Genomic DNA, 22,923 nt, shown 5'->3' on the forward strand with positions numbered 1-22,923 from the left:
GTTTCTTGTTCTTGGGCACCCTCCTGCTTGCGTCGTCTGCTCTGTTTCTCGTGCTTTGCTACTTGGAAATAGACGCCCAGCATACAATCAGGGCTCGTCCGTGTCTATCTTGTGTCCTGATGTTCCTACACTGTTTATTCATTGCTATGTCACTCCAACTGGCCCAAATCACCACCAACTTCCTATAATGATCCCGAAGACTTTCCCATGGCCGCCCTGACTGGGCGCGCGCCCGACTCGGGCAGCCACGACTCTCCCAATTTATTTGCTCCAGCGCTGCCTGTTCACCATGAGTGCTGCCGCCTGGGTTCCTGCACGGTGCCTGTAAGAGTAAGGCTGATAAAGAAAGTAAAGCAAGGAATTTTGATAAATAAAAGTAAAGATGATAAAAGCACCGCTATTATCAATGTTTGAAATTATAGTACAGTATTCAAGGCACTGCAATTATGGTGGGCCAAGCTTCGTCATTGTCTTCTCTTCGTCTTCGACATGCTCTCGCACCTGCTCCTCGAGCCTTGTGACCTTGTAAAGAAACAGTTCGAACACTGCTGTCGACGTGTGCAGACGCCTCCATTCTACCTGCCGAGTGATGCGGACTCCTCTCTATAGCACAGCGGCCTCGTTCCCAGCTGTGGATTACGCAGACGTGGTCTTCATTGGACGCCGCCACAAGCATGGACACCCAGGACGTCGAGGCAGCGGGCGGAACAATCTCCTCAGACAACGACTCTGAGGTGCCGGCGTCGCGTCAGCACGTTCTCGGTGACACATCACCAAGCGCCACCGCTATCCACGTCAAGCTTCTGAAATTCTGGTCCTAGAACTGTGCCGTGTGGTTTGCTGACACGCAGGCCGTTTCCACCCTCTGGCGCATGACATCACTAAGAGTTATTTACCTTCCCGTCGTCTCGACCCTCCCTTACAAAATGATTGCGGAATCTGACCCCCTGTATTTCCCCTGCTCCACCGACTTCACGGAGAAAGGCAGCCATGAGGGAACACACTGGTCAGACCCCACACTCGGGGTGTTCCCGATCTTAAGCTGCCTCAAGGACACGGTCGGGGAGCTCCGCCAACTTCTCTTTGACCCCCGCCGGTGCCCTGGATGGATGGATGGATGGATGATAACGGCTTTACCCTTTGTATCGGGCGGTAGCTTTCACCACCTAGCCTATACTTCCCCTATTGTTAATTTATTTTTATTTTCCCTTTCTTTCACTTTCACTCTTACAATGTCTAGTCTGGCTATCCTTTTCTCCTCCAAATTCACCCCTTCGTCAATGTCATGCCTTTCCCATCCACTCGCCCATCGTCCCCAGTAAATCCCAGCGCTATCTCTATGGCTGTTGCTGCCCCTTCTGGGAGGGCTGGGCGGAGTTCTGCGCACCTCAGAACCAAGTGCTCTATGGTCTCCGTTTCCGTTTTACAAGCAGAGCACAAAATATCCACTTCTTCAAATTTGGACCTATACGTTTTTGTTCTCAGAGGCCCTGTCCTAGCCTCAAAAAGCAGTGAACTGCCCCGCGAATTATCGAATAATCGCTCTTTTTCGTGTCCTATATATACCTAGCGCTGATTTTTCCTGCATTCTTTCTTTCTGTCTCCTTTACCTCCGCTTTCACGTTAGTATTTTGTTGCGTCCCATCCCTCACCCGTAAATACTTCGTTCTTAGCTTTCGGGTTCTATTTGTCCATTTTGTGTTAATACTTTTCATGTATAGATACTTGTACACCTTTTTTGCCCACATTGTTTCCTCCATTTGGGTTAGTCTCTGATCATATTTCAGTTCGCTGATTGCCTCCCGAACCTCGAACGACGCCCAACCCATATCTCCCTGGACTCCCTCATTCGGAGTGTTCCCATGGGCTCCCAAGGCTAGCCTTCCTACACTTCTTTGTCTGACCTCTAGACTTGACTGTACTTCTGATTTCATGCACAGGACTGCATTTCCAAATGTGAGGCCCGGTACCATGATTCCCTTCCATACCCCTCTAACTACCTCATATCTATTATAGTTCCATAGTGCTCTATGTTTCATAATGTCTGAATTCCTTTTTCCTTTATCCTTCAGACTCCTCTCATGCTCGTCCAGGTATTTTTTTCCTTCACTTAGCCATACACCTAGATACTTATAAGTTCTCACATGGTCTATTATAGTTTCCTGTATTTCTAGTGGGTCTCCCCTCTCATCTTAATATATACCATTATCCCTGACTTCTGTCTACTGAACTGGAGCCCTAGCTTGTTGCCCTCCTCACCACAGATTTTAGTTAGTTCCTGCAGCCTATCTCGCTTGTCTGCCAGTAAAACAATGTCATCCGTATACATTAGTCCAGCCAGCACTTGGTTTACCTTCCTGCGTATAACTCACGTCAACTCCTACCCTACTCTCTTCCAGCCTCTTTTCCATTCGACTCACGTATACCATGAAAAGTAGGGGTGATAGTGGGCAGCCCTGCCTTAGCCCTGTCTTAATTATAGCTGGTTTTGTAGTTTCTCCCTCCCAGGTTACTACCACCTCATTGTCTGAATATACATGTTGTAGATAATCAACCAGATTTCTATCGGCACCATACCTCTTCAATTGGTCCCAAAGTTTTTCCTTTCCTTTTTTCGTGCCCAGGGTTGGTATAGCGGGCCCTCACTGATTACAACGTGAGCCTGAACCAGTCCGGGATTGAGTTGGAAGGCAAGCGGGTGGCATGCATTTGGATCACATTCGACGTGTTCCACCGCGATACGTGTCTGTCTGGTGTCCGCGAGAGTATTATTCCACGCTGATGACTTTGCATATTTAAATTCGTTTCTAATAAAAAATCTTGCTAACTGCTAACGTCTGCGCGTTCTCCCGCTTTCACCATGTTTTCATCTTCATAATAGATTGGCTAGTCACACAATATTTCATCCTTGCATCGGAACCGATGTTATCAAATTTGTGTTTTGTGCATCTTAGATCTGCTGCATCGATCACCTTTGCATTAGAGGGCAAGTTTTTGACATAGAATTCATTGCCTCAGAGACATCATAGCGATAAAATTGCCACATGAACAGCCCGATTTTCTTGCGTCAACAACTGCTGTAAATTTAGGCCCATTTTCGACTTCGAGCAAATCTTTCTTATGGAGCAATGCCAAAGTGACACCAAGAAGTTATCCTTTACAGCCCTGGAGACGTCAACTGACTCCGCAACACTAATTTTCCGATAGCGTCTCAGTAACGAAAGAAAAACTTTATTTTCATTTTACAGAAGGCATTGGAGTAGTACCCCCCCATCTCTTTCATACAACTCTCCTGTCTCCTCCTCACTTCTCGGTTTTTTCACGCGGCTAGAGTTAACCTTGTGTGGCCAATCACCTGAGTTATTATGTCATATTTGGTTATAGTTCGGGTGTACAGCTGGCACCGTGGCTGAACAGTGCACTTATTTTATGGCTCCCCCTTTGCAACAAAATGACCGCCCTCAAAAAAGAGTGTGGACCGATGTGGATTCGCAGTACTTCTAAAAATCGAAAGAAACATTCTCAAAATCATGTCCTGCACAGCAAACAGACAGAAATAACAGCCCAAACAATGTGCCCATTCTTGGTTGCAAAAAGCATGACCAATGCCTTGGGCACAGGTCACAACCCCAGGGGCAAAACGAGCTCGGCATGACGTCGGCCTTACAAAGGCAATCACACATTACACACTGTAGTAGCAAGGTGGGAATGCTCTTCAGCCGGTTGCAAACAGTGGGAAAGCTGACAGGAGTGCCCACATTTTTGTTCTCCAACTCTTCTGAAAGCTTTCATGTCAACAGCTCTGTGTAGCTTCTGAGTACAGGCTAAGGTGACCATTCATCTTTTTTGTTTTGCCATATCACTGATAATTTAATCTAGTTTTAATGCTCAGCCTTTTCCCAACAGTAGCCATGCCACAGGATAATGAAATAGCATAGATCTCAACAAATTTTAAAAACCTCACCTGTAATGGTGCTGCTTGCCAGGCAAATTGCGTGATTAGTAGGCAAGCCCTTGTGAAGCGTAAAATAGTGATCAAACTATGGCTCAGTAGCTCCTTTCTTTTTCAAAAACAGCGAGGTGGCGCTAGCATAAGAAATTACTGCCGTGTTTCCTTCATGTGTTTGTACCTGAAAGCCTACCCTTGTTGGTTCACCGATATTCCTGAGCAACTTTTCCGCTGCAAAAAAAGTAGCAGTACGGACATCCCAGCCTCTGGAGCAATCTGGCCATTTGAGTCACCTCCTGCGAGTTAAAGATAAAAAGTAAGGTGAACGGTAAGTGGAGTTTGATGCCTGCAGCCCAAAGCAGCATGAGGGCTTTGCGTCATAGTGCAGTGCAGGGCTTCGGATTAGTTTGGACAAACTGTGGTTCTGCATGTCGGCTGTGTGCGATGCAGCAGTGGAGGGCGCCAGGTTAGTTTAGACTGCCTGTGGTTGTTCAGCGTGCAAAATCACTTGCACAGTACACAAGTGCTTTTGTATTTAACCACCATCAAAACGGGGCTGCATCAGCCAAGGTTTGATCTCTTTCTTTCCCGAAACAGCTTGCTAGCATACGCAGGGTAGCGAAAGTGAAATACCATGATATAGACTTCTGGTAAGCAACAGCATTGTTGATTTTTTAAATGTCCTGAAAGGGCTCTCATATAGTTCCTTTAATCTGTGGCCTGGCGGCACATTTGGCCAAACTAACAGGTGTTTATTACAAACTAAAAAGAGCACTTGTGCCACATTCTTCACGTGCAGGCCTTCACTTCAGGAACTGCAGTTGTAACACCAGTTTTGAAAAAAAAAAGAGAAAAAAGTTTGTGCACATGTGAGTGACAAACTTTAGAAATTTTTAGGCATTAGAGGAAAAAAATGGGGATATACTCGTATTGTAGAATTTCCTTCACTTCTCTGTTGGCAAAAGAGCTGTCTCATCTATTCAAAACATTGAGAATGTGTGAACATACAAAATCGTTTTACTTTTTATGATATCGGTGGCTTTCTTTCTGCAGACTTTTTTGGCAATCACCTATTCCTCGCAGAAAAGAGATCAACATTGAGTTAACAGTGCGCCAAAGAGGCTGTCTGCTTCTTCACTTAATTTTGTCCCCAGTGTTGAATGTGCTGAAATATCAAACGCGCCAATAAAACACCACATTGACAAAAAAATTAATCATTTCACGCTGAAAATGCTGGAAAGATGTTTGTCACAGTGAAACCTAGAAGAGATAGCACAAAGAAGACATCAATGCTCATATTTTCAAGCAGTTCTCTCTACATGATATTCCCCCCCAACCACCACCAAAACTGTTCTGAATACCAAAGTAGCCTGTCTACGAAAAATATTTACTTAAAATAAATTTAAAGCTTTTAGAAGGTGACTTAGATTAAGGTGACTTATGATCCAGTAAAAACAGCAACCCTGGCAGTACACTTATAAAAAATGACAGGTATAGAACAAGACTTTTTTGGGGGGGAGGGGGGGGATATCATGTAGAGAGGATACTCCCACAACATAGGAAGATTCATTGTTAAAATCCGTGGCAAGATGGGACATACGAAAGAAAGACACACACACAGGCGCTGACGCGCAACTGATTTTTATTCAGAGAAACTGTTATGTTTTCCTTTCCAGAAAAAACACACCAAATGTAAAAGCAAAAAAAAGACAATGCTACTTATCATACAAGACAGTGAAAAAAAAAAAAACATCGCTGTGGTGCAACCACACATGAAGTCAGAATGCTAGATGACGGTGGTTAGATGAATGTTACCTTTCATGTGCAGTTGCGCCACGGCGATGTGGTGTGTTTTTTCAGTGTTGTGTATGATGAGTAGTATCGTTTTTCTTCTTTTATGCATGGTGTTTCTGTGTTTTTTCTGGAAAGGAAAATTTACAAGGACAGTTTCTCCGAATGAAAATCAGTTGCAAGGCAGCACCTGTGTTACATGTCTTTCTTCCACATGTCCTATCTTTCCGTGGTGTTTAACAGTGAATCACTGCTAACTCACCCAGATCGCAGCCTTAAGTTAAGTAACACAGGAAAATTTTTGTATCCATAAAAATATCACAACTAAAGCCATCCAAAATACAAAATATTGTTACTTTTCTTTATGAACACAGCCTAATGAGCAAATTATTATCTTGGCTCAATCGAATAACTAAAAAATCTGCTATATATATCTGCAAACAGTATGAATACTGTGTAAAACATTGGCTTGTTGAGCGACACTAGACTAAGCAATCAGGATAGCCATGTGAAAAGAAAACGAGGAGGAAGCTGCTCTAGCTCCTCTAACAAAATTTTGCCACACAGGAGCTACTAAAGTGGACTAAATTTACTGGACGGCATCACTGTCAGCCTAGAGCAGAAGTGCATTTCACTAAGTTGTCAGTCACGAAGCACAGTGAGTATCGCTACCAATGGAAACTTTATAAACGTAGTATTGCGAAGTAGGTTGCGTTCTAAGTAGACTAACACAAAGCCAACAGCAAACAGTACCACACAAACAGGCAGCTCTGAAAAAAGTGCACTAAAATACTGCACTAATTTTAACAGCAGGCCGTAACTGTTGCGCTTCTTGTCCAGTGTCCGAAGTTGCCTTTCTAAGTCACATGCACACTGGAGACTGCAACAGTTAACAGTTCTGGCTTGCTCTAGAGCTTGTCAGGCACAATTACATCAATATCCCCATAATATGCTCGCACTATTAACATGAAATATTATTTTTGGTGCCTGTTGGTACAGAGTAGACTAAAAGTAGGTCTTTATTGTCCAACTCAAAATTTGATAACCTGCTGCCACTAAGCAGAAGGACCAGTCTCATCATGTGAACACTGCTTCAGAGTGCACACGCTAAGTCGCTTCTACCTTTTTTTGCCAATCCGAAGTGCTAGGCGCAGCCACTGAGCATCCAGGAGATTTCCCTTGTGTAGTAGCATGCCTGAAGAAGGTCACTGCGAAATGTTTTATAATGCCATCTTACTCATAGGGTCAAAGAGAATTGACTGATATCTCTAAGTGAAGCAGCAGCACAGAAAAACAGCCACAAAAACTATACTCCATTTCATATACCAGATGCACTGCTATGAAAGGTATGGAAGTAGTCTGCACGAAAAAATAAAGGAAGGCGTGTTACTCCGTGCTTGTTCTATGGCTGAATGGTCTTAGGCATGAGAAAGCGACTGTGTGTCGTCAGCAATGAGAGTGCATTTAATCAAGCTGATGACAAATGTGTCATGTGGTAAGCCTGCAGGCAAAGGATTTACTTTGTTTCACTCACCACTACTTTTTGGTCCTGGATGCAGGTAGCGCCAACAAGAGCACTAGGTTTGACAGCATTGCACGTGATGTATGAAATGGAGTATAGCCCTCAAATTTACCCACCTGAGCAACAGCAGCACATACAGTCTGCACCACCCTGGTGTACAAGCAGCACACTTCCCTGCAAACAAAGGGAAACCTCACAGCAGCTGCTAGATTCTAGAGGAAATGACTGCGCAGAAGCGAAGCAGCACAGACCAACAAAGCAAGTCGTAATGATTACTTAACTTGAAGGCTATTGTTCAATTTCAGTTTTTAGTAATTGGTGTACATTTCTTGAGAGCTCTACACAGTGGGTGCCACAGACTGTACAGTGTGTTGGGGAAGAAGCTCAACAGACTTGCAGGAACAGTGACACCTACTAATATGCACTCTTACAGAGATGGAAGGCCATGATAATAATAATCATTTTCTTTCTATGATTTTGCTGACACAATTAGCAAAGACGCTGCTTGAGTACATATTGATACAGCTAACTTAAAGGACTATAGAAAACAAAATTTGCTTGTGTGTTTCCTTCTTTGAAATGATGCGTTAGACATTAGTATGCAGGAACCACTCCCTGGTATTCCTTTGTCACCGCTAAATTATTTGTAATTGAATTTCTTCTTGACGCTGTTTTGGTTTCAACAAGTGAACAATACCTATGACGTGAAAGATTGGTTTAGGCCACCTGAGGCATGAAAAAACTGGCAATACAATCACTACAATGCAGTCCAACACAATAAAATCACTGCAATACAGTCATGAGGCAGGAATTTGCCTCCTAATGTGATTTCTCCTTTCCTACTCCCACTCTGCCATGAATAGACCTTTGTGCCAGCTCCATATAATAAAGATTAGTTGTAATTACCTGTATGTACCTTGTTTTGCCTGATAAAAAACGTGAGCAAAGACTTTTTGATTCGCCCTCGTATTCAGCGGCCGTAGGCAAAAAAACCTCCATGGTGATCCATGTATACATGTATCCATGTCTTCAGCATCATTACAAAGAAAGAAACATGCAGTTAAAATTAGGTGTCTGTACTCCTTTAAATTTGGTCATTGCATGATAGTGGTGCATTTAGATTCCTGAAAACAAATATGCGCTCTTGGCTATCCGATCATGAAGAAAAGGCTCCGGTTGTGGAGATTTATGAACCCTGAGACATGACACAGGCTGCACGGCCTAGCCTTTCACTGACCTAAATGGGCAACATGTAAATGACTGCACTTTTGTTGCAGTTAGTGCAGTAACGAGTGCCTTGGTCATAGAAAAAATGACCACACCACTGAAAATAGAACCCCAGGTTTTAGTGGCAGCCAAGATTGCAGCATTAAAAATGCATGGCTTTCAGATTAGGGTAATAACACCACCAAAACATACTATTTTAAGGCGATGAAGGATGTCAACACGTTCTAAGCTAAAGGTTCACTTAATTTTCATATTGCATGAGCCTTGTCCCGTGTGCTAAGCTGCTACTTGATGGGGTTTTTGCCTAAGAGAACACGGCAACAATGTGAGAGATGGAATCGGCTGTGCACCGCATCCCACAGAAACCCATCTGCCGCTCGTCAAACAAATCCTCCTCCGCGGCCCGCTCGTTCAGATGCTGCAATGCTATATGCTCCATGAGCTTTCCCGCCGCAGATGTCAGTGCCGTTGCACCTCGTCCAAGTTGCGCAGCATCTGGTAGGTCACCCCATCTGGTCCTGGAGTGGAGCGACGCTTGCACTGCTGCAGCACGTGGTTGAGCTCGGCTGCAGTGAAAGATGCGTCGCATGGACCTTCCCAGGTGGATGGGGGGCGCTGACATCGCTTCTGGGGCGCGAAAGTGCAGTCGCGCTGGCTGTGCTCGCGGGGCATTGCGGCGCGAACCGGTCAGCAAACCGCTCAGCCAGCTTGTTCGTAGCTGAGGCCGCTCGAAATAGCGTGAGCGGCCAGCGGCTGAGGGTTTGCATGCGGTTGTGTGATGCGCCGCAAGGTGGAAAAAAGCCGCCACGAGCTGCTGTCTTCCTCCATCCTCTGACAGAGCGAGGCCCACTGCCAGTGGTACAGTTTGTTAGCGTGCCGCCGCGCTGCCGCATCCAGCCGATTGTATACTGTCCAGTCTTCTGGTCTGTCGGTCCATCGTGCGTGTCGTTAAGCTTGGTCTCACAGGGCGTGCAGGTCGAGAAGCTTGTTGTCGGGTGTGGGCTGGCCTGCCCGAACCTCAGCGCGCTGTGTTGCTGCGAGCGCACTTCGGACCAGGCTGGAGAAAAAGTCTGCTCCGGATGCGGCTGCAGCATCAACCTCACTGCGGAAGCGGCTCCAGTTCACGATGGAGTAAGTGTGCTTAGCACACACTTCCGTAGCAGTGAGCTCGATGAGGATGGATGATCTGAGCCCCAGAGTGATGGTGCTCGATGCCAGGTTGCCTTGATGCCGCTGGATGCGAAGATGAAGGACGCGAAGGAAACGTCAATGCAGGAGCTAGGTGTGCCGCGTCGTCAGAAGGTGGGCTCGCCAGTGTTGAGGGGGGGTGAGGCCCAGTTGTGTAGCTGCATCGTGCAGGTCATCGCTGCACGCACTGTTTCGCACACTGCCCCACACGCAGTGGTGGGCATTGAAATCACCCACGATGATCTGGCACGGTGCACAACATGATGACACTGCACGAAACCACACCGCATTCCACGCAACAACTGGGCACAGGTAGACACAAGCCATCGACGCGTCAACACCACCGACGCGCACTATCACCACCACACACTCCTGCACGTCACTCATCGCCGCCGCTGAACCAACATGGACGTGCTGTACACCGCACCGCACATACACAGCACACCGAGATTTCCCGGGTTTTTGGGAGGGATCACAGCACAGCACTGCAGCACAAGACGCCTCCTCACATGTCGTGGGTGAGTGGTAGCCCACATAGCCTGGCAGCCGCATTTGGGGCGCCCCGTCTTGCATGCGAACACGCATCTCCTGCAGCGCGATCACTTCGGGCAAGTCTTCCGACACGTGCAAATGGAGTTCGGGATATCGCACTGCAAGAGAGCATACGGGGTCAATCTAGTATAAGTTATAAGACAATTACCACATATTGGATGTAGGCTCACATACCAGCATGGCTTCCATTTCGCTGTCAGCTATGAAACTGCAATTCACTTAATGACAGCTAGTGTGCACTAATGCATCCAAAGCAGCTGAACAAGCCATAAAGATACATCTTTCAGTTCCATCAATAAATCAGCTGTTGTACTATCTTGCACTGTGTCATTAGCACTTTCATAATGATGACCCACCAGCCCAACTTTATAGGTTTCAACTCACTGCATATCTGATTATTTATCACAAAACATGAAGCAGTATCGACCATTGTGAACAACTTTAATAGTATATTTATATTTATCAGTTTTTTTTTTACCCACATTAGGGCATTATAAAGTGGTTTCAGTTCTCGAAGCTGTCCAACTGAGACCAAATAACAGCAATACAATTCAGAGATGTGTGGAGTTGGGTCAGCTGGTAAATGCCTGCACTCAATAAAACCACCAGAAAGAGCACAACAGGACAAATTGGAACATAAGACAATGATGGACTTCTCAACGTATTTTGGAAATGATCACATAAATATACCCTTATTCAGTAACGGTACTGCAAAACCACAAATATTGCATGAGCTCTATTTAAACCGAAAATACCCACCATTTTGTTAAAACAGCTACATATATATAAGTACTATATCTTAAGTGCTTAGACTTCTTTTTCCAGAAAGCCTGCTGCTGTATCCACACATGCATGCATCAGCTTTCATATGACATCCAATGGCACTGTGTGTTCAATTGAGGTATTGGATTAATCGCATGCGATTAGCAGTATAAAGTCACCGAAGAGTTGAAAATATCACACAATGTATGCAAAAATCTGCTATAGTGATGAGCACAAAATGTAAAAATGCATCAATGACTTTGAAAGCAGTCACAATACAAAGTGGAAAGACTTTTTTTCTCACAGAATATCATGCAATCAATATCATATCTTGCACATAAAAATCACCACTTCGTACTGAAAGCATCTAGTACAGGATAAAATAACTTAATCTATAAAGATTGCTACCGTATGTTCCATCATTAAGCCATCAATAAAGAAAACTGATCATGTAGTTTCACTACATACCTCTTTAACAAGCAAACTCATCAGTCACAATACGGTTAAATTTAAAAATAATAAATTCATTTTTGAAATGAATAATGCACAGCCTTTTCAATGTCCCTCTGAAATACCTTGCATTGCATGCACGACACGGGACCCAGTAGAAGTTGGTTCTGTGATGCCCCTATAGTTTGCCTTGGCTGAAGTGGTCTCTGAAATTTTAAGAAACAACTGAGTGGACATATGCAACACAATAGGCATGCTGGAAGAGAATAAGGTAAAGAATCCTTACGAGTGCAAGCCACATGCGCACCTTGCCTTAGACCAAGTCTTACAAGACATAATTCAAAGAAAGTAAAAGAATATCTGTTAACAACTCCATCCAATTTGTGTTCTTCATAAAAATAAGTTCTGCTCTTTAGCTATATCTATGATTGTTCAGCAGCAAAAGATGCAGTTACTCCCAAGAAAATTGGATTAAAAAATAAAACATCTTTTTCCTACCACTTGATTCAAACTTGTCATGTAAATAATGAAAAGGAATTTATAATCATCTCTTGGAAATGAATGGCAATGAGACCTAACCTCGGAGACCTGCACTAAAAAAAATTGCATTCACTTCACAGCAGTTTGCCAGTAAACACCGCTAATGGCAGAGATACCTGCATTTCATTTCTGGCCTTTTCTAGCTAATGAGAGGATCTTTTGCATTGAAACTAACCTCTTTTTCATTAGAATGGGGCACCCCATTGATACAGACCAACTTCTATTTGTCCTCAGTCCACAGAACAGGGGCAAGTGGACAAAACTTTTATCACGCTCTGACAATATTGTGGCTAGAGAGAGGGACATGCAAGGAAGGCAAAAAGGACAATGCATAAGCAGTTGTCCACTCATAACAACTGTTCACACTTTTTGTTCCATAAAAGAATGCAGGTTGTACACTACTCCTGAAACAAAAAAATGACAAAAATTATAACATGATCAGAAACCTGATGCGAAAGTGCATAACTGTCCTTGATTGCATACAACGTCATAGCTTGCATACATTTATTGAAAGATCTTCAATATACATGCACCCCCACCTATAAGAGAATCTGACATAAGTAACACTATAAGTGCCACAAGTCACAATCTAGTCCATGAAGGCAAGGCTTGTGCTAGTCACCATGTATGCTAAAAAAAGATAAAATATTGAACTTTAATGCCATTCCTTTTGCTAATTTCCTATAAATCAATAAGCATGCACTAACTATACCCTGAAAAACTTTTCAAATAGTGGTAATCAGCAGCAAAAGCCAATGTTGACAGCAGTGTTGTAGAAGTACAAAGGGAATAACACAAACTAACTAGTTTGTGAGGCAGAAAAATAATGTTTACACCTTGAAAAATTCTGAGATGTCCATAAAGCAATGAGCTTACTGCTCTGCGAAGGCTCAAAGTCTCTAATGGCATTTACGTGGTGAGCGAGTATCCTTCCTTTTCTGTGGAGTCCTTTGAATGGCCTTTTCTCTGCATGGAATGACGTCATCATAACTATTTGAAGAAAGCACCACCCTCTTTCGTGCCTGTCTTCGGTGTCTCCCAGTTTCTGAGTCCTCAGATTCAAAATGGGACGTTTCAAGAGCACATTGCAGCAGCTCCTGAGCCCTTTCATAGGAGTCTGCGGTGAGAAATGGCACTGATTAGCATGTAGCAAGTAACAAATTACTGAGGTGAGTAGTGAATGCAGAGCTGTACAGCACACAACACTTGACAAAACACACAATGGAACAGGAAGACAACAGTCAGCCAGTTTATTACATACGGGACTAAGAGACATACAGCAATGACATCTACTTTTATGCAGCAGATTTTGTGCAGTTGTCACACTGAAACTTCATTTTACACCGACCATCTAGGCACGTGGGCAACGAACTTTAACATTCACTGAATAAGTGTATGCGAAATAAATGCCACGCTGTGTTATGTGTAACACAAATCAGTATTGTGGTTTGCACACATATCCTCAATATGACAAGCAATGACCACTTTTTAACAAAACATGTCATCATATTTAAATCTAAATCCACACAAAAAAGCATATGTATAAAGTCAAACCACCAATCAAGGTCACAACTAGCAAGTGCTTTGATAGGTTGTAACCTAGCAACATACTAGCATGACGATCAAAAGACTAGTTGGTGGTGCACAAATAACTGAAGAAAAACAGGATGTAAACATATAAATTGTAATACCAGAAGACTAAACAGCTGTGACTAACACGAAGGATTACTCTCAAGCAAGCACGATACAGGGAATTTTTCCACGAAAAAAAGCAAGCTACTGTGACTTAGAAATCACATTATGTTATCCCTTTTACACAGGCATTATTGACTGCTGTTTGGTACAAAAGGAGTTCAGCTTCCTACTGTTGCTGATCAGTTGACAATTCTTACATGGCACCCACCACAAAAGTCAGTTTAGCCTTTTCATCACTGACCTCGGCCTGTCCTTTCTTTTTTAAATGAATTTGTTTATCGCATGACTACACCATGTGCAGCTGCTCATTATTGATATTATTAATATGGTTATGCTAAAACACTCACCCTAATGAAATTTTAATTATTACACGATCTTTACAAAGTGTATGTGCCAAAGCGGGGTACTACACACAGCCAAGACAATCAAGGAGTGACACGCTTGGTTTTAGCACTTGGCTGCAGTTTCTTTGATGCCAACTCATGCCTTAACTTGTCTATATGTAATGGCCAATTAAAAGTAGTAGCAATGGGTCTATAGTAGCCTCAATAGTACTCTTTTGTTGGTTTGAGAACATAGAACAGTAGAGAAGGTTGCTGACTCGGGCAGAAAAATGGGCCCATAAAGTGCCAACATGTCAGGCGGCCCGCTGCTGAACTGTGACTGCCGATCTCAAATGAACTGAACAACTGCTGGGAGCCATGGTGATATTTGGCACTGCCCTCAGTTCACTGCCACTGAGAACACCTTGTAACGGCATAATACTGCTGATTGTTGTGAAAGTAGAGGTAATTGGCTAATATGCATACACAGCCCTTTTTACTTTTGTGTGATGCAAAACGCCTTCAAAACATGCACTCGTCAGACACCATCTGAAGATTTAAAGAGCAAGTTCCCTTATCAAGTAGTTTTAAAGCTCACTTACTTTTATGCATGCTACAAAACTCACTCAAGTATGCTTGATATTCATGTTTAATCAGTGCTGCTATAGTTTGAGTCACCTGCAGCATTTAGTGCTTGTTCCTGAGCAATGCTGATTCGCACTGTTTTGTTGGACATCTCAAGGCATGCATATTTTTAAAATTTTCTTTAAGGTTTAATCTCTTCACAACTGACCGAGACAGTAGTAATAAAAAATTTCCACAGAATCTGCACAGAGAATTTCTTACAGTACTCTAAAACAAAGTTTAAAATATTTTCAAGGACACTCAAGTAAGCATGTTACTCTTTGTTAAAACTACTTACTTGATAAAAAATTACCCGACAAAATATAGTTCTGGGCTTACTCTTTGTAACCTGGATCCGTGCTCTGTGAGGTGTCCACTGATCACACACTCCACGGACACAGCCTTCTGAATCATTTTAGTCACTTCCATTTTGGAAGTTGACAGCGGCCAAAAGCAAACCAGCCCACTGTCTCCCTCTTGTACCAAGTGGTCGGGGACGACATAGGTACTGCCTTCATTTAGAAATTACACTATATGATACCTGTAATGCGAATATGGTTTATCAGAAACTAACCACTTACCACATTAAGCACTGCAACAAAACACACTAGTTTGCGAATTCATCAACAAATGCGGATATGCGTACTGTAGTACCACATCCAAAGCAGTACCCTAGTTTTACATTTAGCACAGTAAAGAGCAATACTGCAGGCAGTACGTTTACTGCTGTTGCTCTTTTGCTCATGAGATGTGAGAGGTTCAGAAGTTGCTTATTCATTATTTCACTCAGTATTTTTAGAACTGTTCACTTAAAAAAAAATCAGTCTAAACTCTAAGATATAAAATGTGGCCATCAAGGCAAAATGATCGAACCCTAAAGTTGCTGTAATATTAAGACAACTTTCATGGTGTACCCCTCCATCACAGCAGTTTTTCGTCAATATCAGACTAGATAGATGCTAGGAATGAAGTGAAGAACAAATTTACAAGGGCACTTTTGTAATATTTTAACTCGTATGTGACAAGCATGGGTTGCTGCTTTGTTTTGATGCAGAAAAAGAGCACTCAGACCAATCCCTGAATGCTGCTGCTGGCTTGCTCACACATACAGCATAACAGCATTCACGATAACGCAGTCATTGTGCTTTGGGTTGCTACAAGCCAAAGTAAACAACCTTAGCCCTATATGGCCACTAGTCGACAAAAAGGTTGCGATCATCTCGTTTCCCAGACTTCATGCCCATGTTATCCTTTACCTTAAAACTCAATTTGGAGGTACAGAGATTCAGATTCCAAGTTATTTCGCTTGCAAAAAATGTTGTTTTTTCTATTGTAGATACTTTGGAATTGAGGTATCTTCTTGCATCTTTTATTTATATCCGCAACTAAAACATTGCTGAGGAACCAATCAACGTTACCCACACAAATTAAGCCGTAAGGAATTTAAGAAAAATTTAGACTCAGGTAAGCCAAAAGTAATTCTGAGGGCCCATTGAGCACCACAAAAAATAAATACAGAGTACCCATTTACGAAGTACACTTATGTGAGTTTGGAGGTTATCCAATACTCTGCGATTATGCAATAATAGAGTATAAGTTCTGAAACTGTCCTAAGCAGCTGCCTGTCCTAAACAGCAGCTGTCCTAAACAGAATGCCTGATGCATATGCTGACATGATGGTACTCAAGTGTATTATTTACATTTAGTAATATAGTGCTACTCATTTGAATCACATTGGTTCAGAAGCAAATAAGTGATTCAATAAAGCACAATAATCGCTTCCCATTATGCAGATCTTGTTTTTTCCAGTCGCTTGCCAGGACATGCATATTTAAATGAAAACGTGTGGGCGTACATCAGTTCTGCTACAGAGAACTGCATCCAACAGCCCAAGGCAACCATTACAGTAAAGATGAATCAAACTACGCCAGAAATCACAATGCAGCAAACCTGAACAAGGGAAACAAAATGTACTCGTTTATAGGTTACAACTTGCGACATCTCAGTAACCAACAATAATCTAGACTTAATGGCATCATGCTTTCAGCTCATCTTTTCTATTTGCTTCAAACTTTTCATTGTTAGCCTCATTTCCAGGAAACAGAGCTTTACACGTGACCAAACAATACTCAGTATCCTTATAACAGATGTAACAACGGAACAAACACTGTCTTAGTTTTACAGGGCAATAGTATTCCCTTGCATATAATGTCTTGAAATGAGATCACATCAAGTTTCTGAATCTGGGACACAATAGACAGAAGTGATGACCTGCAAGGTTACTTGTAGACATCACCCTCAATTTTGCACAGCTTCCCCACAACTGATATTTTTGATCCCAATTCCAAAAAGTTGGACACCACCACAATACTGTTTTTCGTGAGCAACACACAGTTATCAGGACGTCTGTTTGTCGCAATGCTGTTGTTCCAAATGGCCCTCTCAAACTGCTTTCGGTTAGCACAGGGCTGCCAACCCTAGGGATTTTTCCCTAGATCTAGAGAATTTGGACGTAGTTTAGGGGAAAAGGGATTTTTGTACAATCTAGGGAATTTCATTTGCTCGGAGAGTTGTTTTTTTTCTCTCTCAAATTGAGAAGACAGTACAAGCTTTTCAAAGTTTTTTTTCTCTACAACTGATGGAGGCCCGCACAACATCACCGCAAGCTCGAGTAAAGCCTGTTTCACATGCAAGTGAAAACGCATTGTTGCTGGAGCACAAAAGCTGTTCAGAGCCATAGCGGCGGCTCCAGCAATCAGCGGCGATGTTCCAACAAGTTACAAATTTTTCGCCGCGCTGCGCTGCCCAATTTTACTCGCGTGCATGTGAACCAGCCTTTACACGGACGTAGTCTGACATGTATGGCCCCTGATGTGGCCAGTGACACCCGCTCACTGTGCGCGCATGAGCCCGCAAACACGCGCCCCTTCCTCATGCTGTATTTGGAGCTCACTGCACGACGTAAAATTCCTATTTATTAAGCATATCTGCATGTTTGTTTTGATAACTAGGAATTTTGATAACTAGGATAATTTTTTTGATAAAGGAGTGCCGTGTTGGAAATCTGAGCTAGTCTAACTAGGGGAACAATTCCCAGTTCAGCCGCCACGGTGGCTCAGTGGTTATGGCGCTCGGCTGCTGACCCAAAAGACGCGGGTTCGATCCCAGCCTCGGCGGTCGAATTTCGATGGAGGCGAAATTCTAGAGGCCCGTGTGAGTGCACGTTAAGGAACCCCAGGTGGTCGAAATTTCCGGAGCCCTTCACTATTTCATCCCCCACAGCCTGGGTCGCTTTGGGATGTTAGACCCTTAAGTACCATAAATCATAATTCCCAGTTCCACCCCGACGAACAAAGTGAGTTGAGGTCACATGAGACATATAAAAGCTGCAACAGTGACTGCTTCATTGTTATAATTGGCTCAAACTGTTACGTCAGCCAACCTCTAGAGCAATCGCAGCAAATGAACAAGCAGCTTTTATATCGCAGTTTCCGTACACTCCTCAAGCGACCTCCAGACATTTTGTACATGGTATCCTTCGGCTGAAGTCTAAACCGACACAACATGAGGGAAAAAAATTCAGTTAATTCCACATGCCGATGCATGTTCACTAATATCTTGCGTACAGTGAAAAAAAAGACACAGTATAGACCCTTTAATTTGTAATTTCCTAAGAGTGCTACGGTTTATCTTATAGCTTCATTTAGAAGTTCTTCATTTTAGATCCTTCAATTCAAATTTACACCTAATTTGCTTACCAACGTTTGATAATAGGGTAGCTACATGATAAAACTTGCTGCTGAACTACGCATAAATATACAATTTTCAATACACAACTGAACACTATTTTTCGTATCTAGGGAAATCTAGGGAATTTTTGGTTGCAAATTGGGGGAGAAGCGGCTCTGGAGGTTGGCAGCACTGGACCTTAGCATAAGACAAAAGTGGGCCTTTCTCATGTCTTTAAGATTCAAGAACACCAGCAGTTGGTGCTTGTTGTTACATCACATGTTTACTGCAAAGAGCATTATCCTTTTCTATGATTCTAAGATATAAGTGCTCTAATGGTTTGTGGCCAGACTTCCCTGACTGCTTCAGTTCTTTGAGATAATTTTCAAAGGGAAAGCAACTAAAGCTGTCAAGTGTCCCAAATTTTTTGCAGTCATCAGCCAGATCGATTAGTGCATGAACATTGTACACAAGAGATTCTTTGCCATATATTCCTTTACACTGAAAAACAAATCTTCGGAGCAACTTCTTTGCATACTCTGTATGACTCAACATATGAAGGGCAGCACAAAATGGCAATGGCGACATGCAAACACAAGAAATGTTTGTACACAGAGGGGGTCAAAACTTTCTTTAGCACAATTGGTCCAGGATATAGCAAGGACAGCCTGCACTCAGTGGCTTTCCTTCGCTCAAAACTCTGAACTTCTCGAGGCTTGCGTGAGAAATTTCTTGGTCTGCAAGCCCGAAATGCAAACAGCAAATCTAAAACTTGCTGCAAAAAGGAGGGCGGAATACGGACCTTACGAGGACCAACAACCCAATAAGCAATCAGCTTTCGTACTACCCTGAGGCACACTACATGCATGTAGTCCAAGGGGAAGCCTGAAACCATTTCCAAACCAAGTGTGGTTAGTGGTGACAATCCCTTGTGATGCTCACTTTGGGCTTGTTGCCTGAAAGAATCATCTGTTCTCAGAGGGCTATCAATGTCCTGATATGTGACATGTTCCTTTTGAGCAACATCTGTCAGACCCGTAATAACCAGAAAACTGTTTTGCAGCTTTCACAAATGCTTTTGCAGGTGCATCACAAACAAATGCTTTTACAGTGACCTTATAATGTTTCCCCTTGAGGAGGTGCCCATTTTCTAGCAATAGTTTCATTTCTGTGATAAAAGGTTCCAAGAACTCGTCAAGAGAGGCTGCCCTTGTTGAACCACAGAAAATGCCTACAGCAAGAACTGAACCAAGCTGTGAGTGGGTTGGATGATGAAGTTGAGCCAGAAGTGGCCAAACTTGCTGACTATACTGCTTTTAAACAAAGGCAGGCCATTAACATTAAGTGAAACAGAAAGTACACAAACAGTGTCATCAAGAGGTGACCACGCTTCCAAGACAGGATCAATGCCATCAACAATACCAAAATGCACGTAGTCTCCATTTGTCATTTTTGCAGTTGGCACCACACGAGGAGTATGAATGAGAGAACGGCATGTTTCTGGCAGTTCTGGAAAATAGGGGCCCAACATCAAGCAGTGAGCCACCTGCAGGTCTCGTGATGCTATGTCTCACTGCCCACACCTGTAACTGTGCTTCAATGTCTGCTGGACTTGCTGTTGTCTGCTCCTGTAGATGCTCACCTTGTGCCACACCACAGTCAGCAGTCATGTCGATCATAGCACTGTTAGCTCTATGTTCAGAGTCTCTGACAGGCACATCTAGAGAAGATGCACTTGAATTCTCAATTTCATACTCTGGCTCACTTCCACCTGTGGGCACAAAAACACTGCTAGCAGAGTGTGATGCTACTTGATGTTGGAGACTTGCACTCACTTCTTCAGAGCAGGCTGCACCAGCTTGTTTTGCAAGCCTGAGCTCTCGACGACACCGAGCAGCAAGGAACTTCTCCATGCTAAATATTTCCCAGACAACTTAGCAATGTACTGCCACAGGGAATGCTGACTTGTTATGTGCATGTGCTTGCAAAAATCGAAATAGCCCACCTTTCCCTCATCTATTGAAGTGGCGGACAGCGTCTAACTTACCTCTGCCATTCACCAGGCTGCAAAAGGGACGTCATTGCTGCAAGGCCATAGTAAAATGTTTATTACTTGTGAAGCAGTGAGTTGCATCTTGTAATAAAAACACAGTTGCACGAAAGGTCCCATGATTTGCAGTCAGACACCAAAATTAAAAGATGGTAAGCTGTGCTGTGAGCCACTGAATAGAGCAATGCATAGTGGTCACCTTTGGTTCTTTTCATATGGGCTCGAATCAACGTTGCGCATAGTTCGACTAAAGTACACACATATCAATAAACAAAGATACAAGGACCAGAGAGGGTGTCGTATAAGGAGGATGAAACAAGCGCGCAACAAAATTCTCTGTTTGCCTTGAAGCACTGAAGAAACAGCATCAGGAAACACAGTATCAGGAAACAATCTGTTGTTTGTCAAAAATCAGCAAATCACAGGCAAGAAGGAGTTGAACATTAAGCTTCCCCACATTTTGCCACAGCCCATAAAACCGATAACTCTTATGCTAAACTCTCCAGAAGCTGAAATGGCGCCAAGTGAACAAAGAGCTATTATATTGCAGTTTTTGTATGCCGCATGCGATCTGCTGCTCACCTGTTATATCGCAACTGTGTTTTGACTGCTGAAGCTGAAACTACAGTTAAAGACTGAGCAGAGGCAAATTTCACGTGGTGATTCAGGTTTACTGATGTCTTGCGCATCATTTGAAAGCAAAAATACACTACAAATATTTTGGTGCTTCTACCCCTTAATAGGACGACGATAAATCATCTGGAAAAAAAATTCTTGAAAATGGCCTCATTAGAGAATTTTGTCATTTCGAAATTTTTTTTAGTAAGCGACTTCAGAATGGCAGAAATGAAAGTCTGACGTAGTCCTTCTCACCTGTACTTTCAGCACGCAAAATAGATCGATCACGGCTTTCTTCGAATGATGTCACTGCAAATTTGAGAAATTGAGCTGTGCATGAAAACACTGCCTCTGCCACGACATCGTTTACATTATTTTGTCCTGAAATATTAGCATTATCACAAAACAGAACTCGCTCTTGGCCTACCGATATAGTGTGCACAACATATAAATAATCAAGAATATTAAAAATATGAAATATTTCGGCAGTTTGATATCTCTCGTGGAAACACACCTCCATCGAAATGCGACTGCCGCGGCCGCGGGATTGAACTCGCGTCTCTCGGGTCAGCAGCCGAGCACCATAAACACTGAGCCATTGCGACGGCTTCCCTTAGTTAGAAATAAAGTTTCAGTTCACTCCAGATAGGCAAGAAGTTTCACGCGCTGCGGTGGCTCTGGCTGTTGTATCGTTCGGCTGCTGAGCACTGAGTCGTGGGTGAACTCCATCGTGGTCGCGGCGGGCGCATCTCCGTTCCCTGAGAGCCAAATTAAAACGTAAAAGAAGGCTCCCGTCAGCTGATGCTTCCAATAGGGAGCCTTCTGCTGCAACGCGCCTGATAAAACAGATGTGTTGCTCTGGAAAACCATATCCATTAACTAGCTTACCAAGACTCACGACCGACGGCTTACGATGCGCATGCACGGAAGGAAGTCCGTGTAATCATGTTGGACATCCTGACCACAGTAATGCTCACTTTATTTTTACAACCATGCACAGAGATGCTTGGGAAAGCACTCGGAGACCTCGGAGTGCTTGGTGTATAGTTTCTTTTTCACACCACGCATTATTATTTCGGAAGCAACCCGCGATCCGGAACTCGTATTTCCGTAATTACCGGCTTACAGCCTTTTATATAAGTGCGTGTTGTTCGATACCTAGTTTAGGTACACAGAAAAGAGTATATTTTCATTCACACTTACCCCGAAATTAAAGATGCTTGCGATTGCGGCTCTAAATACCCGAAAATTAAACACGCTAAGAATGGCGGCTGAGGCTACACAGTGATGCCAACTCAGGTGAACGTTTTCTCCCTAGATTCAACCCCAAAAAATCCCTAGATTGAAGAAAAATCTCTAGCCTATAATTGTTTAATTGTTAATGCGACCATTTCAGCTTTAACAAAGTCTCAGCGCAGTTCACTGTTTTGTCCATTGGTTATACATTTTGTCAGAGATAAATAAAAGCGTGTTAGCCAAAATAGGTGAGGTGCGTTTCCGCCGTCAACGCAGAGAGTCATGGGAAAATCGTCTGCTAGCTACTTCTGTTTTTTTTTTAAACGTCTTTATTTCTGCATTTAGTAGGCCGATACCTTGCGGCAGAACTAAGGTGCTTCATGGAGGTTGGGTTGGGGGAGTGGTTAAGGGTGGGGGTGAAGGTCGGAGTGCGGGGGGGGGGGACCGGTGTCCGCTTCTTCCTCGAGGTAGTGTCGTCCCGAGGTCGGCTCCGCGAAGTGATGGCCTGGCCCTTCATCTTCCTTGAAGTAGGAAAGAAAAGTTCGCGAGAGCCGGAGTGCGTCTGATGGCCCGATGTGCGATGGCGGATCGACCCATTCCTGCAGGGTTCCAGGTTGAAGCCCGCCCAGGGACTTGAGTGCTCTCTCCCGTACTGCGTCAAAGGTAG

General features: G+C 43.4%; 1 protein-coding gene across 13 annotated transcripts; it reads right to left on the reverse strand.

Moving 5' to 3' along the window:
- Positions 1-1,192: 1,192 nt before the first annotated feature.
- Positions 1,193-22,517, reverse strand: LOC149354294 (uncharacterized). 13 transcript variants are annotated; one of them, XR_016291281.1, is made up of 7 exons: positions 22,224-22,500; positions 21,276-21,329; positions 20,400-20,436; positions 11,567-13,098; positions 7,379-10,327; positions 6,863-6,948; positions 1,193-4,245 (listed from the first exon to the last, which is right to left on the reverse strand). XR_016291281.1 is itself a non-coding variant. In XM_089583273.1 (5 exons), exons 3-5 carry the CDS (start codon positions 20,432-20,434, stop codon positions 19,799-19,801), a joined length of 429 nt encoding a protein of 142 aa, XP_089439399.1. In that variant the 5' UTR covers positions 20,435-20,436; positions 21,276-21,329; positions 22,224-22,517; the 3' UTR covers positions 13,215-19,798. The 13 variants fall into 13 exon arrangements, 1 of the variants encoding a protein (XP_089439399.1); XR_016291280.1 differs by having other exon boundaries at positions 11,567-15,164; XR_016291279.1 differs by having other exon boundaries at positions 11,567-20,123.
- Positions 22,518-22,923: the final 406 nt, after the last annotated feature.

This window comes from Amblyomma mixtum, chromosome 3 (assembly GCF_055824585.1).
Source record: "Amblyomma mixtum isolate Tamu chromosome 3, ASM5582458v1, whole genome shotgun sequence".
In the NCBI taxonomy this organism is placed as follows: Eukaryota; Metazoa; Arthropoda; class Arachnida; order Ixodida; family Ixodidae; genus Amblyomma; species Amblyomma mixtum.

What these genes read in the sequence shown, in the direction of transcription:
- LOC149354294 (XM_089583273.1), bottom strand. Translation starts at nt 20,434, where the DNA reads ATGACGTCCCTTTTGCAGCCTGGTGAATGGCAGAG. An exon ending in CAGCCTGGTGAATGGCAGAG is followed by an intron (nt 20,267 to 20,399) that starts GTAAGTTAGACG and finishes GGAAATATTTAG; the next exon opens with CATGGAGAAGTTCCTTGCTG. An exon ending in ACATTGAAGCACAGTTACAG is followed by an intron (nt 19,862 to 19,935) that starts GTGTGGGCAGTG and finishes CCTATTTTCCAG; the next exon opens with AACTGCCAGAAACATGCCGT.